General features: G+C 43.7%; 1 protein-coding gene across 7 annotated transcripts in view; it reads left to right on the forward strand.

The window, feature by feature from the left end:
* Positions 1-4,841: 4,841 nt before the first annotated feature.
* The window catches only part of LOC125987921 (neural cell adhesion molecule 2), a 186,861-nt gene continuing 177,362 nt past the window's right edge, over positions 4,842-14,340 (forward strand). Inside the window, exons 1-2 of one of the 7 annotated variants that reach the window (XM_068649927.1) lie at positions 4,842-6,855; positions 6,933-7,019. In XM_068649927.1, the coding sequence (XP_068506028.1) occupies positions 6,714-6,855; positions 6,933-7,019 (229 nt within the window). In that variant the 5' untranslated portion in view covers positions 4,842-6,713. Of the gene's footprint in view, positions 7,020-14,340 lie in introns of all 7 variants that reach the window. The other 6 variants (XM_068649921.1, XM_068649922.1, XM_068649925.1 and 3 more) reach the window with 6 other exon arrangements.

The following is a 14,340-nucleotide window of genomic DNA, read 5'->3' on the forward strand; positions in this document are numbered from 1 at the left end:
TACACACCAAAATGTACATGTTTACGATACAAATGTCCCATCTGTTTTTACTGACATTAAACATAATGAACACGGCTGCAGTCACGTTGAATGGTTGTTTGGTGGACGTATCTCGTGTTAAAAAGACAAAAAATGATCAAAACATTGAGTGAAAATAATTCAACTCATGGTCTAACAGAATTATATATGTATAATATTTGAAATGCGATCTTTCGATACGCATCCCACGGCGATAACATTCAAGGACGATTGGAGTTTTAAAGTGGACCATTGAGTGGGATTCCATTGAATGTGGTACGTACGGCTCAGCTCCAGAGAGTTATGTATGATATTTGACGAATAGAGCATTTCCTTCAAAGATGTATCCCCCCCCCCCACAATATCCACGGGATGTGCACAACCTAGACAAGGCCGCATAATTCTATGGACTCGGTGTGTATGGACTCGTTTGATCGAATTGCTTTCCATACTTTTAGTTCTAATCTAGGGGCTTCAAGTGCTGCTGCTGCCGCCGCCGCCGCCGCTGCCTGTAGGGCTGAGCATCGATCTGAGACTGCATGGAAGCCTCTGACGGAGCATGGCGCAGTGTTAATAACGTGCGATGATGAGATTGACTTGGCTGTCAGTCCGATCATTGACTTGCCTTCCGGAACATGTTCCGGCATAGATTGCCCGCGGGATGCTTTTTCTTGACTTTTCCCAAGTGCAGAAAAGCCACTAGAAAAGAAAAGGAGCGTGCCAATTTCTTTTGTACGACACCGAAAATGTCAACCATAAAAACGTGTACACTGCGGGGAGCAATGCGTGTCAGAGAACGAAAAGACAAAACAGGGACTCGCATGATTATAAACGAATGGAACCGGATGTTTTATTTTGCATAATCAACATACCTGACCGAATATGCATTGACTTCGCTGTATAAATTAACCGTTGCACATGCTCTTTTCAAAGTCATGTCGAATGCTGGCACTCTTAGCTTGAAAACGCATGGTGAAAAAATATACTTATGCATCTACTTCATGTATAAGTTAAAAAAAAGAAAAGGAAAAGGGACACGGAAGGAATGAATTTATGCAGCAAGCACTTTAGGGCCTAAAGTTTAGGCGCTTTCTTTTTATAACCCCCATGCAGTTTTTCTTTTTACCTGTAGAGGGCAATCTAGTCCCAGAAATCATTGACGTCAACGTGACGACTCATGAGCGTCAGCAGCGAGTCAAAGTGTATTTTGCCTCGATGCTTATTGAGCGAGCATCCGGGGCTGTGGTGAGTCTTCATTTGAAAAACTGATGTGTGTGTGTGTGCGCGTGTGTGCGCGTGCGTGCGTGCATTTAAGACCTCGGCTGGAATCTTTAATGATCAGCTTGTAGCCAATGCTCGCTACGCTTTTGCTACTAATTCGAAGGAGCCTCGGAGGCGTTTCGGGGCATTCCTGGAATGGCGCCACGCTCGCTTCCTTGAATAGCTGCAAAGCAATACACCAATGACATGACAAGTCAAATGCCAGGTAAAGCTTGAATGAAGCTGAAACATTGTTTCCCTCCCTCTGCCAATCAAAAGCTGCTTTGTACTTGTTCCGCACGGTTCGGCCTTTCTCATTTTCCAAGCCCCTCCGACTTCTTAAATGCAGGCCCACGACATTGGTGTAATCGGATTGGTTGATGGTGTAATCGGATTGGCTGGCTGGCTGAAGGACGATGGATGGATGGATGGATGGATGGATGGATGGATGGATGGATGGATGGATGGATGGATGGATGGATGGATGGATGGATAGATAGATAGATAGATAGATAGATAGATAGATAGATAGATAGATAGATAGATAGATAGATAGATAGATAGATAGATAGATAGATAGATAGATAGATAGATATCTGTACAGACGGAGCAACTTTAAGTTCCAAGTTAAAGTCCCAATGATCATCGTCACTTGGCTGCAATTCTGCTGCCCAATGCGTCCATATGTCTTTGTTGCCAAGTTTATTGACTTTTTGGACCCAAGTGAGGATCTATTGCTTGTAAAGAAATTCAAAAGTGGCACATTTCAGTTCATGTGTTGCTGTATGCTGCTATGTATTGAGGGTGGGTTTTCTTTCTGATTCCATCTCTCTCTATTGAGTGAAAGAGCTGGAGTGGATGCTGTTCGCTCTGGTTTCATTCAGTAGAGCTGCAGCGACCAAGATGACGGCGTTGACACAGCGACGGTCTTTACTCATCCAAAAAAAGTGTGTGTGTGTGTGTGTGTGTGTGTGTGAGGGGGGGGGGGGGGACCATGAGATACGGCACAAAAATAAACGGAATTGCAACATTTCTCAACAAATTGTTACCATTTTACGGAAAACCTGCGAGAGGGTGAATTTAGTATTTGGTGGCTCGAGCACAGGTGATGGGCACACTGCCAACTTTGAGGTTATAAAAAGGTGGCGGGCGGGTGAGAATGCAGAAAGGCAGGACAAAGAGGAAGATTAGGCCGCAAAAGGCAAGGAGGGATCGCTGAGAGAAAAAGGAAAGCAGATAAGGGATAATGAGGTCTTCACAGGAAGCGTGCGTGCGTGCGTGCGTGTTAGGAGGAAAAAGAGGGAGGGAGGGAGGGAGGGAGGGAGGGAGGGAGGGAGTGACGTGAGATAAAGGTTCAAAGGTATGATGATGCTGTGTGGCATGGCACTGCCGCAGCACAACTTGAGAGAAAGAGAGAGAAGCCCCAGTCAAATGTCAAAAGTCTTAGTCTGCGTGTGGAAGGCGATTTGCGGTCCAACTGATATTTTGCGGCTTGACAATAATCCATTGTGTTTCCCCAGAATGTTGTTGTTTTTTTGTATTTTGTAATTGCTCTTCCTGTTTAGCTTTGTGTATTTTATTATTAGCACCTTTTTTTACAGCTTTACATCAGTTCCACAAATGTCCATTTCGCAAGGGAGAAGCAAAGAGAGAAATATGTACACGTCACATCTTCTGATTCACCGACGCCACAAGTAGGACTGTAAATCTCAACACGGATAGGAAATCAATGTTGTGCATGTGTGATCACTTGATGCTCCGACTGCTGAAGCTTCAGAATTATTGTCAGGAGGAGAGAAGAACACCTCTGATGTTGACGGGCGATGGAAAATGCCCGTCTTGAAGGATGCCGAAGATACCCAAGAGCGATTGCTCCCCGAGGAGTGCATTCCGCTCCGAGGGGAGCGCAATTCTGTGGAGATGTTTTATAGTCTGAGTGAGTGAGTGAGTGAGTGAGTGAGTGAGTGAGTGAGTGAGCGAGTGAGTGAGCGAGCGAGCGAGCGAGCGAGTGAGTGAGTGAGTGAGTTAGCGAGCGAGCGAGTGAGCGAGCGAGCCTTTCTTTCTGCTGCCACTCAGCAGTAATATTAGTGCTCCAACAGTGGCTCCCTTTGCAATGATTTTCCCCCTGTTCTGCGTACTGTTTGGCCATATAGTAACTTGATTGACACAAGTGACCGTTACACTACCTGAATCTCCAGTCGCTTGTTTAGAAGGAAAAGTCCACCCCCCCCCCCCCCCCTAAAAATAAAAGCCCAGAAACTGCCGTTAAGGATCGGAAGGGGCATTTATTTAATGTGGAAGAAACGTGGCCGTTAAAAAAAAAAAGTGGGCTTGTAGGAAGGAGAAAATGGTGTTGTTAAATCCAGCTTGTTTAAAATCTTTGGCAGCTGCCTAGAATAAAGCCTCTCCTTTCCCAACAGCACTTGCTTTGGGGCTTTTCCTTCTCCAACTTGGGTTTTGAATTGGACCGGAAAATTTGTGCGCTTTTTAAATACGGCTTTTTTTTTTTCTTTCTTTCATTTTAGGCATCTGGCTAAGGGTCAAGACTCCATGCAAAATGGGCTAATGAATAGCTTCGGTGTGGTGGGGTCAAAAGCCCTTCAAAGTCAACCTTTTTGCCACATGCCGCTGACTGAAAATGACATTGCAGTTGCTCAGGGTCCAGGTCGCGACATCTCACTTTGATCATGTGATGTTTGCAAACTGAGCCATGATTGGTTTTTTTTTCCCGAGCCTTGAGCAACTGTGATGTCATTTTCAGTCAGCAGCAAGTGGATGGGTACATTTTGCTGCTTTATTCATATTCCACAAATGTCATACTCATCTGAATGCTGTGATTAGACTAGTGGGGGTTGCATAGAACATATTGTTCCAAAAAAAAAAAGAAAAAGGGGGCTTGACTCCCTCTTTAATCAATGGCTATTTGAGCACAAACGGTGCAGAAGCACATGTAGACAGACAATATTACAACTCTCATAGGCATATAGTGTTTATCCTCTTCAAAAGCAACTCCTGTAATTGAAGCGTATGAGCCCCCCTGGTGGCCAAGTCATGCACATCAGAAGGAGCAGCACAATGGCTATAAAATTCAAGCAAAAACAGTGTCCAAAATGTCATCATTTATTTTTTTCCCTATAGCACAATTATCAACTTGCCGTCTTTCTTGCTCTTAGTATAAAAATCAGCTGGTCTGAGACAAATATAGATTTGGGCTCTGTGTGACTAAAACACTCAATGAAAACCAATGAGCCTTTAAAAGTACACCAAAATGTTGAAGTGTTAAATTCATCCTAATCAATAGGCCCCGTGTTCCTCTTTGTGGCAAAATCCATCCAAAGTCATTACGTGTGAACAATGTAAGTCTGCAAACGTTCCGCTTGCCCTTCCAAGTCGGATCTGCATTGTTGCGTTCAGAGGCGCAACAGGTGAGCCAGCGCACGCGGCCGGCGGAGGTGTGGAAAAGCGTGTGCGTGTCGTGTCAAGAAAGTTTCGGGCCTTGAATAGCCGCCAGATTTGTATAATCACCTTTTTTGCAGTTATCGGCCCCGCTCTAAAATCTTGGGCTACCCACGGTGTCGCCACCCCCTCATTTGTAATCAAGCTGCTTGACGTTTGCACTTAACGCCCCCCCCCCCCCACACACACATTCCATCATCTGCAGCACACCTGTGGAGCACATCAGCTGTAAAGCAAAGGAACGGACGGCTCAATTGATGCTTCTTGCAGCCACCATTGGTCAATAAAGCTCATGACTCAGATGCATCTTTGCGATGGCACAATGGAAAACATCCCGCCAGTGGTGTTGACTCTGCTCTCGCTGCTGGACAGAGAAGCAACGGAGGCTATTCAAAGTTAGCCACACATGAGCAACATTTTTTTTTTTTTTTGCTTTTGAAATATGGAAGGCTGCTTGCCACTGGGAATGCAATCAAGATTCAGCTACTTTTATGAAGTGGTTGCTGGCTGAGCTCACTCATCAAATGAGTGAGACATCTGTGTTAAAGGTAAATCTACTCATATTTATGGCTCTTTACATATATATATATATATTATTTGATGTATCGACTAATCATTGTCGCTTTCTTAACGAATCAATAAGCTTAATTCATTTTCAATGAAATATTTTGGTTGCTGACACACCAAGCGGAAACAGCTGCACGTGCGGCCTCACCCTGAGCGCAGGCCGGCCGGCCGGACGTCCGGCGGCGGCGGCGGGCAAGTCGGCACTCGCCTTGGCGCGATCCTTTATGTCCCGGCCGGCAAACACGTTGACGAGCAGACTGAATGAAAAGTGAACGTGGGGAAAGAAATAAGTTGACTTGACCTCATTATATTCCCTACAGCTCCTGAAAATTGCTTTTGCACTTGATATCTCCTTGCCAATCACGGCAGCCCCATTGAGCGTCCTTTGCACAGTCAGTGGCTCGGCGCCCGCCCGTGTGCTGGCTGACTCAGCAGCTGTCACCCAAAAAAGAAGCCGGGCCAGCGGGCCGGGCCGGGCCAGGCCATCTGTGACACTTGTCGAGTCGCAATAAAGTCAAAGCCCGGTTGAGTGGCAGAGCCGCCCGCCCGCCCGCCCGATGGGTAAACACACCGTTGTCTCTGGCACGTTCTTCGCCTTGCCCAAGTAGCAGAGCCTGACAGCTGGAAGAATAAAACAAAGTTCACGTAGTCACTCGAAGGCATCGTGTGGTATTTCCAATCACGTTCATGTTTCCACTCATCAGCATTTGCAAGCAAACTGTCCCCAAGCCTTTTATCTTGTAGCAACTGCTGACTGGGGAGCTCGGCAAGGGCGGCATCGGACTGCAACGCGGCTGCTCGGCCATTGTTCCTTCGACAGGCGACAGACCCTTTTTTTTTTGCGCGGCTCTTCAGACGATAGAAGAAAAAGTCAGACACTCGGTCGGAGGGAAACATTTCCACATGCGGTGTGGTCGGCTATCAAAATGTGTCATGGCACCAGTACATGACTTTGAATTATTCCATCAATTTGGTGCACATGGGGTGGTGTGTAATGAGTGAGCCTCAGTTTGGTGTTCCATTTTTAAATTAAGGTTACCATGAAGATAACATTTCATCTTTCTCAAATGAAAATGATTTGATGTGGTGTACTGTCGAGGTCAAGAAACTTCCAGTTGTCATAAAGGAAATAAAGTTCCTTGCACATGTAGAAATAAATAAATACATTTTATACATTTCACAAACTTGATATTGTATTCACAAATACAGTTTTACACACCCTAAAAAAATTTCTGGGGTTGTGAGAACTTTTATTCATTGACTTATGTATTTATCTTTCTATTTATTGATTTGAATAGGTCCAATGCGCATTAATGAACATCAGTATGAAAACAAATGTAAATATGCTACAAAGCTAGTTTCAATTTCATTATTGGTGGAGGAAATCAAAAGCACTGATTGTTATAATTGAGATGAATAAATATAGAATGTACTTCAGTTCACTTGTTGAGGTGTCATTTTCTTTTAGGGTCCCCCTACTGGTCAACGGTGGCTACTGTACTAAGGTGTGCACTGCAAAGGTTACAAGCAAGATGGCCGACTCCATGTTGGCAGGTGTGCATGTGGACTCTCACTGGATTCGTTTTTTTTCCCCCCAAGCATTATTTTGACATTTTTGCAATCATTTCAAGATGGAATTGTCAGTATGGTGTGGATACTATCAAGCCATCAACCATCCGTGACCTGGTTCCTGACCTCCTGGCCTGAACACAAAAATGGTGAGTCAATATATCAAAGTCACCTTTTGAATTGAGTCAACTGAAGCCATGGAATTGTGATCAAATAGCAGCATCAAGATAAAAGGCAGATGAGACTGAATTGAAGTGTTAAGGCTCACTCGGCAAGTTCGTCACCAATGCTAGGGAGCGAGTCAGGGAGGGAGTCAGGGAGGGAGTCAGGGAGGGAGCCAGGGAGGGAGCCAGGGAGGGAGCCAGGGAGGGAGCCAGGGAGGGAGCCAGGGTGGGAGCCAGGGAGGGAGCCAGGGAGGGAGCCAGGGAGGGAGCCAGGGAGGGAGCCAGGGTGGGAGCCAGGGAGGGAGCCAGGGAGGGAGCCAGGGAGGGAGCCAGGGAGGGAGCCAGGGAGGGAGCCAGGGAGGGAGCCAGGGAGGGAGCCAGGGAGGGAGCCAGGGAGGGCCACACACATGGCAGACGCGCTTGCTTGAGAGCGCACAGATGTTACAGCGGCGCTAGCTCCAAGTAGCACACACAGCGCCACTTGTCTTGTCTGATGAGAAGCCTCATTTGGAACTGCCATTAGGAAGACGTGTGATTTATGGCTCTGTCTGCCTGCCTGCCTGCCTGCCTGCCTGCCGCGGCTCTCACTTCACGATAAACTCGAGAGAGAGAGAGAGCGCCAACCTCTGTCCCGCTGCCTCTGTCTTGTTACTCAAACATTTCGCCCATAGAGATGGCGGCGGAACCACGTCACAAACACAGTCTCACGTTTATGGATAGACTGAATGAATCAATGATGGAGATGAAGACATCTATCTGGAGGACATTTTCATTATATTCTACCAGTGTGAATGTGAAGGGGAAGAAAAAAAAAAAAAAAAAGATTATGCAGGTTCGCATGCACTGATTCATATTGTGGGGTGGGACTTCATTTGAAGCCGATAATTAGTTTAATCATCTTAGTTAACCTCCATGTATCCTGGAAAATGATAGGCAGCTGGATCATTATGAAACAAAATCAAAAACACACCAAATGCAATTATAAAAATCATCATTTCTATCTTTCACCTCTTGCGCAATGTCAGAAGAATCAGATATGTCTTTATAGAATCAATATAATAACAGAAATAAATCTGGATTATGTCACCATCCCTTCCACATTTCCATCCCTGTGCAATTAAAAGGATAATGTGGTAAAAAAAAAAAAAAAAAAAGGATGTTGATGCCGGCGGGATTGAAGTTCTATTCCCTGCCTGGGCTCACTCTGCCGAGCCGCTGCATCTGTCCATCTGTCAAGCCCCCCGGCCGGGCCCATCAATCCCATAGCTGAGTGCAGTGCAGGTGAGCGGGAGGAGCGGAGAACCAACATTAATCACTCAGACGTGGACGGCGGTGGTCTGCTCCGAAGGAAGGAAGGAAGGAAGGAAGGAAGGAAGGAAGGAAGGAAGGAAGGAAGGAAGGAAGGAAGGAAGGAAGGAAGGAAGGAAGGGCTAGAGAGAGAGACAGAGAGAGGGAGCAATCATGTGTCATGCTTTTTTACAATTAAGCTAAGAAATGATTTGGAGAAAACAAAAGAGTGAACCCATCAAATGTCAAATGCAATGTTTGTACTGTCTTTCGAATTGTAGTCACACTCATCACAATATTTGATTGAGGAACAATTGGTCAAATTCATTGTTAAGTTGAAATGATCTGCCTTGTTGCTGTAATGACGTCAATGTTGTAGCACGCAGTCCATTTGTCTCCCGTTCCACAAAAGTCTCGTCTGGTTGGAGATGCTGCATCGACGATGAAATAATATAAATAATCGAAGCAGAAATGGACTGGCCATTTCTGCTCCGATTATTTGGAGTGGAAGCGTCAATCTGTCCCATTCTTAGCAGCTGCTCCAGCATAAGCGAGCTTTCAGGTCTTTCCATTCTAAGATTTCGGCGTGTGGATGTTTCGGGTGGCTCTGTCTGTCTGTCTGTCTGTCTGGCCCTTAATTGCTCGATCCATTGAGTCGTCCCTCTCCGGCGGATGCCTGCTAGCCGGCGTGTGAATATTTCATAATAGAGGCCGCTCGCTCATTTGTCAACCTCATGCTCGGCTATAAAATACACATTGCACCCGACTTTGATTTGTGTCATCGGCTCGGCTCGTCTGAGAATGATGTTTACTTTAGAAATTAGGTGCTACGAAACTCGCCGTGTTTGCATTTGCCGTAATAAAAAAAGTTTGTGGCTGTGAGCGGAGCAGAGCAGAGTAGAGTAGAGTAGAGTGGAGTAGAGTAGAGTAGAGCGGGAAGCATACACACACACACACACACACACACACACACACACACACACACACACGCATACACACACACACACACACACACACACACACACACACACACACACACACACACACACACACACACACACACACACACACACACACACACACACACACACACACACACACCCACACACGCACGTTAGCTTCATTGAAGTTGTGAACTTGAATGGTCTTGTCATCTCATTGTGGATGGATAAATACTTGCCAATGCCTGCTAAAATAATGAGTCATGGGACGAGTCGTCAAAACAACAGGGAAAAATCCTATTGTGATCATTTCAGATTTGCTGTCATAATCCATTTTTTCTCATGAAAATAACCACTCAAGTATGCTAAGTGAAAAAGTACAATCATGAAGTGTTTGTACTTGCATTCTTGTCATCATTTACTGTATGAGTACGAAAGTAGGAAAAGCGCTGCTTCGCGGTATTCTTGTCATGTCCCGTCTTGCTCCAACGGTGATTAACACAAGCGCAACATGCATACGTTTTGACAGACAGGCACCCCCCCCCCCCCTCCCTCCCTCCCTCTCTCGGGTCACTCTCGGAGGAGTTGTCCCCTGCCCGTTGGCATGTGGACGTGTGTAATGGAGATGGATGGTGGCTGGCTGGCTGGCTGGCTGGCTGGCTGGCTGGCTGGCTGGCTCCGTCCGTGCAACACTGTGCAGCAGAGCAGACTGACTAGTGCCTAAACGCCTGTCTAGCAGCACCCATCAGTCTTCCCCCGACGTGAGCTCAGTATCACTCTGCGCGCGCGTGTGTGTGTGTGTGTGTGTGTGTGTGTGTGTGTACTTGTTCTTATTAGTATGGGGGGTCCGAAGACAGGGAGCCCACCAACAAAGTGGGGCCCTGTGTCGTTGTGGGGTCCAAAATCATGGACCCCACTCGGGAAACCACTCTAAAACAGCTTGAAATGCTCTAACAACATGCCTCACGAATTTTTTTCACTTACCCCTCATGGTCGCAATGTTGAGAATTGTGTGTGTGAAGTGTGTGTGCTCAGTAGCGGCCCCCCGACCATGGCAAGTGGTATTGCAAGTATACACACTACCGGAAGTGTGTGTGATTCAACCAATCAGGGCACCTCGTGATCCGAGTGTTGATTAAGAAAATAAAATGCTATTTCCTGTAGATTTAAACCAGGTAATTATTATTTTAGTAACCATAGCAGCTAAAATAATACTGTAAACATAAAATTCCTGCATTACAATTGCAATTTATCTATGTTATTTAATATTCATTACACTTGCTTTATAAAAATACGCTCATTCTATTAGGCTTATTTTAAAAACTGTCTCGTGCATTTTTCATGTTCTAAACATAAAAATAAAGGTATAAATAAATAGTAATTTATTCTTTACCATCAGTTTACATATTAGTTAAATCAGCATCTCGTGCATTTTTCATGTTCTAAACATAAAAATAAAGGTATAAATAAATAGTAATTTATTCTTTACCATCAGTTTACATATTAGTTAAATCGGCAGGTATTGCATGTGTTAGCTTCATGCGGCTAAAACCACCAGCTTAACGTCACTTCGCCACGTGTGACGCCGCCAGACTGAGACTGCTCCGCGACGAAGACACGCTGCTCATAACGAAACACAACATACACGGTGAGTAAATCAACTGCATGTAAATACTAAGTACAAGAAACTGATGTAGAAATGCTTTTTGTCCAGACCCCGAGGGGTTTATATGCAATGATTATGGCTTCGGATTCGGTATATTGTCACTCGGATGGCGTAACGTTTTCCCCTCAGACAGTCCGGCTTTTTAACTTGTTATTCATCTTAGCTTGCAGTGGTTTTAAAAACAATGGTGTAAAAGCGAACGACAGAATGTATAATTGCTCCGTGTTATATTCAGGATGATTTCGATGTGCTAATGTTTCATAATTGCTAAGCCCAGAACCGGACTCTGGCCGTAATTGCCGAAACCACTTCAAAACTCGTCAAACACGTGGTAAAGCTCAGTGTTATGATATATCTGCATGTCTTCTGTATTTCTCGGTGGTTTTCTATCATGTAAGAATGCTTTCTTTAAATAACACAAGCATTCTGACGCAATAAAACTATCCGGAAACTAGCTTATTGGCTAATTAGCTACCGCTAATCAGGATGCTACGTTCACTTTTCAAACACAAACATAATAAAAACGAGTTGGTAGCTCCTGAAAAGTATAACGAATTATACTGGTAAAACTATTGAAATAACTTTTCTTTGGATGCAGCACCTGGTTGGAACTGTGACTAGTTAAAAGTAACAAAGCTCAGCTTCAAACCGACAAACATTTTCATTAATACATCAGTATTTTCTGAAAAATATTCTTTCTTTAATCACTCTTGTCCTGTTAGTTCTCAGGCCAGGCTTATTCCTTCAGTCTTTATACAGTGGATGATTACAAATCTTTTAAAATTAATATAGAGTGCTTGTTAAAGTTCTCTCTGCCATGTTTTGAATTATTTTTTAGAGCCAGAAATGTCCAAAAGGAAAGCAAGAAAAAAGCCTGCTGATGAAGCAGCCTTTTACATTTAATCCTCAAAGGACAAACCTGGACTAGTGGAAAGATTTATTGATGATCAAAAAGGTAATAAACTCATTTTTAGACCATTTATCCATTAAGTATATATTTATTTATTTTATAAAACAACACAAAAAACAATCAAATTCAGATTGGTTGTTGTATTTCTGTTTCTAAGCGAGAACTTAGTATTAAAATTGTAAGATAACACCACAATTATTTGGTTAAAGGTGTATCTTAAAGAAATATTTTCTCATAACCAATGGTTTTATATAAAATGTCCTTGCAGGAAGAGGTGTGTTTGCTACCCAGCACTTTGAACAAGGAGAGTTCATCTTAGAATACAGGGGTCAACTTCTGTCAGCAGAAAAATGCCAAACAAGCAAGTACTCTGAAAAGGAGAGTACATTTCTCTTTGACTTTGAATGGCAGAATCATTACTGGTGGTATGTATATCCAAATATTTTCTATACAATAATTATGAACTCTAGAAAGAGACTGGAATAAAATACCCTAAATTAGTGAGTCACTCAGAAGCAATATTTCAATAACACATCAGGATTGTGGCATTAACAATTTTTTTTATTTAGTGCTATGACGTTCAAAAAGACATTGTTTCCCTCTCAACTTTTCTTTTGAAATGTTGCAAGTTTTTATTTCTGTAAGCCAACTTTTATTTGACTAAAAAACTAGTTATATGATACAAAATGTTTGATTTCTGTTTTTTCTTTCCTAGTATTGATGCATCAACAGAGGATGGCTCTCTTGGAAGATTAGTGAATGACAACCACAAGTCTCCAAACTGCACCATGAAAAAAATAGTAAATGACGAGCCCCATTTGTGCCTTTTTGCCATCAAAAACATAGAAATGGGAACTGAAATCGATTACAACTATGGTGATTCTAAATGGCCATGGTGTGAAAAAGTAAGTCAGTAAGATCAAGTATGCAAGTTGGAATATTAATTTGTTATTAAAAAAAGGAAGATTTTTGTCTCTTTTATTTAAATTACTCTCAGTATGATGTTGGTAATTTATTTGTGGTTTTGATTCCAGGTGACAGGCTCTCAGGCTCCTGTTGACGGTGCGCTGCCTGAACCAGCCAGAACTTGGCAGGACTCTGGCCCTGATGATAACATCAAACAAGATGCCAGCCAACAGGTAACATTCAGTTAGACTTTGTTGTAAGAAATAAACTTTGTAGACCTTTTCTTGTTCTCTTAGTTTACAGCTTTTAGTTGGAAAGCTGTTCTTTAGTCAGAAGGTACCTTAAACAGCATTCAGCCAACCATTGGATCACACGGTTTTAGTGGTTCTCCTCATAGAGCCCAAACGAACCAGTGGCACACACACCTATAGAAGGATTGTTGAAACATGCGCCCATGGGTGTCCAACCAAGCCAATCATTCACACACACAACAGATTTCTGATGGCTACTTGTGGGGCCCTCCGTATGGATCTAAAGTTGTCTTGGTTATTCCAACCAAGCCAATCATTCACACACACACAACAGATTTCTGATGGCTACTTGTGGGGCCCTCCGTATGGATCTAAAGTTGTCTTGGTTATTCCAACCAAGCCAATCATTCACACACACACTAACAGATTTCTGATGGCTACTTGTGGGGCCCTCCGTATGGATCAAAAGTTGTCTCATGTTTTTAGATCATATTTTGGTTATGGACATTATGGAGGCTGATTATATTACAGCTATAGTTCCACACATCCTCAACAGCAAAACGGCTAAAATGTCATGCTGAAGGATGCTCCACTACATCCATAAAGATGCTGTTATAGGACCTGATTAGACATCAGGTCTGACTGGAACACTTTAGTTAGAAAAGCTTGTTTGGTTTTGGGGACTAACTTCACATGATTTAACTATACAGGTCTTGAGTCTGTCATTTGTGGTGTCTGTATGATGTTGGTAAGTTATTTGTGGTTTTAATTCCAGGTGACAGGCTCTCAGGCTCCTGTTGACGGTGCTCTGCCTGAACCAGCCAGAACTTGGCAGGATTCTGACCCTGATGATAACATCAAACAAGATGCCAGCCAACAGGTAACATTCAGTTAGACTTTGTTGTAAGAAATAAACTTTGTAGACCTTTTCTTGTTCTCTTAGTTTACAGCTTTTAGTTGGAAAGCTGTTCTTTAGTCAGAAGGTACCTTAAACAGCATTCAGCCAACCATTGGATCACATGGTTTTAGTGGTTCTCCTCATAGAGCCCAAACGAACCAGTGGCACACACGCACCTATACAAGGATTGTTGAAACATGCGCCCATGGGTGTCCAACCAAGCCAATCATTCACACACACATAACAGATTTCTGATGGCTACTTGTGGGGCCCTCCGTATGGATCTAAAGTTGTCTTGGTTATTCCAACCAAGCCAATCATTCACACACACACAATAACAGATTTCTGATGGCTACTTGTGGGGCCCTCCGTATGGATCGAAAGTTGTCTCATGTTTTTAGATCATATTTTGGTTATGGACATTATGGAGGCTGATTATATTACAGC

The sequence above is a fragment of the Syngnathus scovelli genome, chromosome 2, assembly GCF_024217435.2.
Source record: "Syngnathus scovelli strain Florida chromosome 2, RoL_Ssco_1.2, whole genome shotgun sequence".
Taxonomy (NCBI): Eukaryota; Metazoa; Chordata; class Actinopteri; order Syngnathiformes; family Syngnathidae; genus Syngnathus; species Syngnathus scovelli.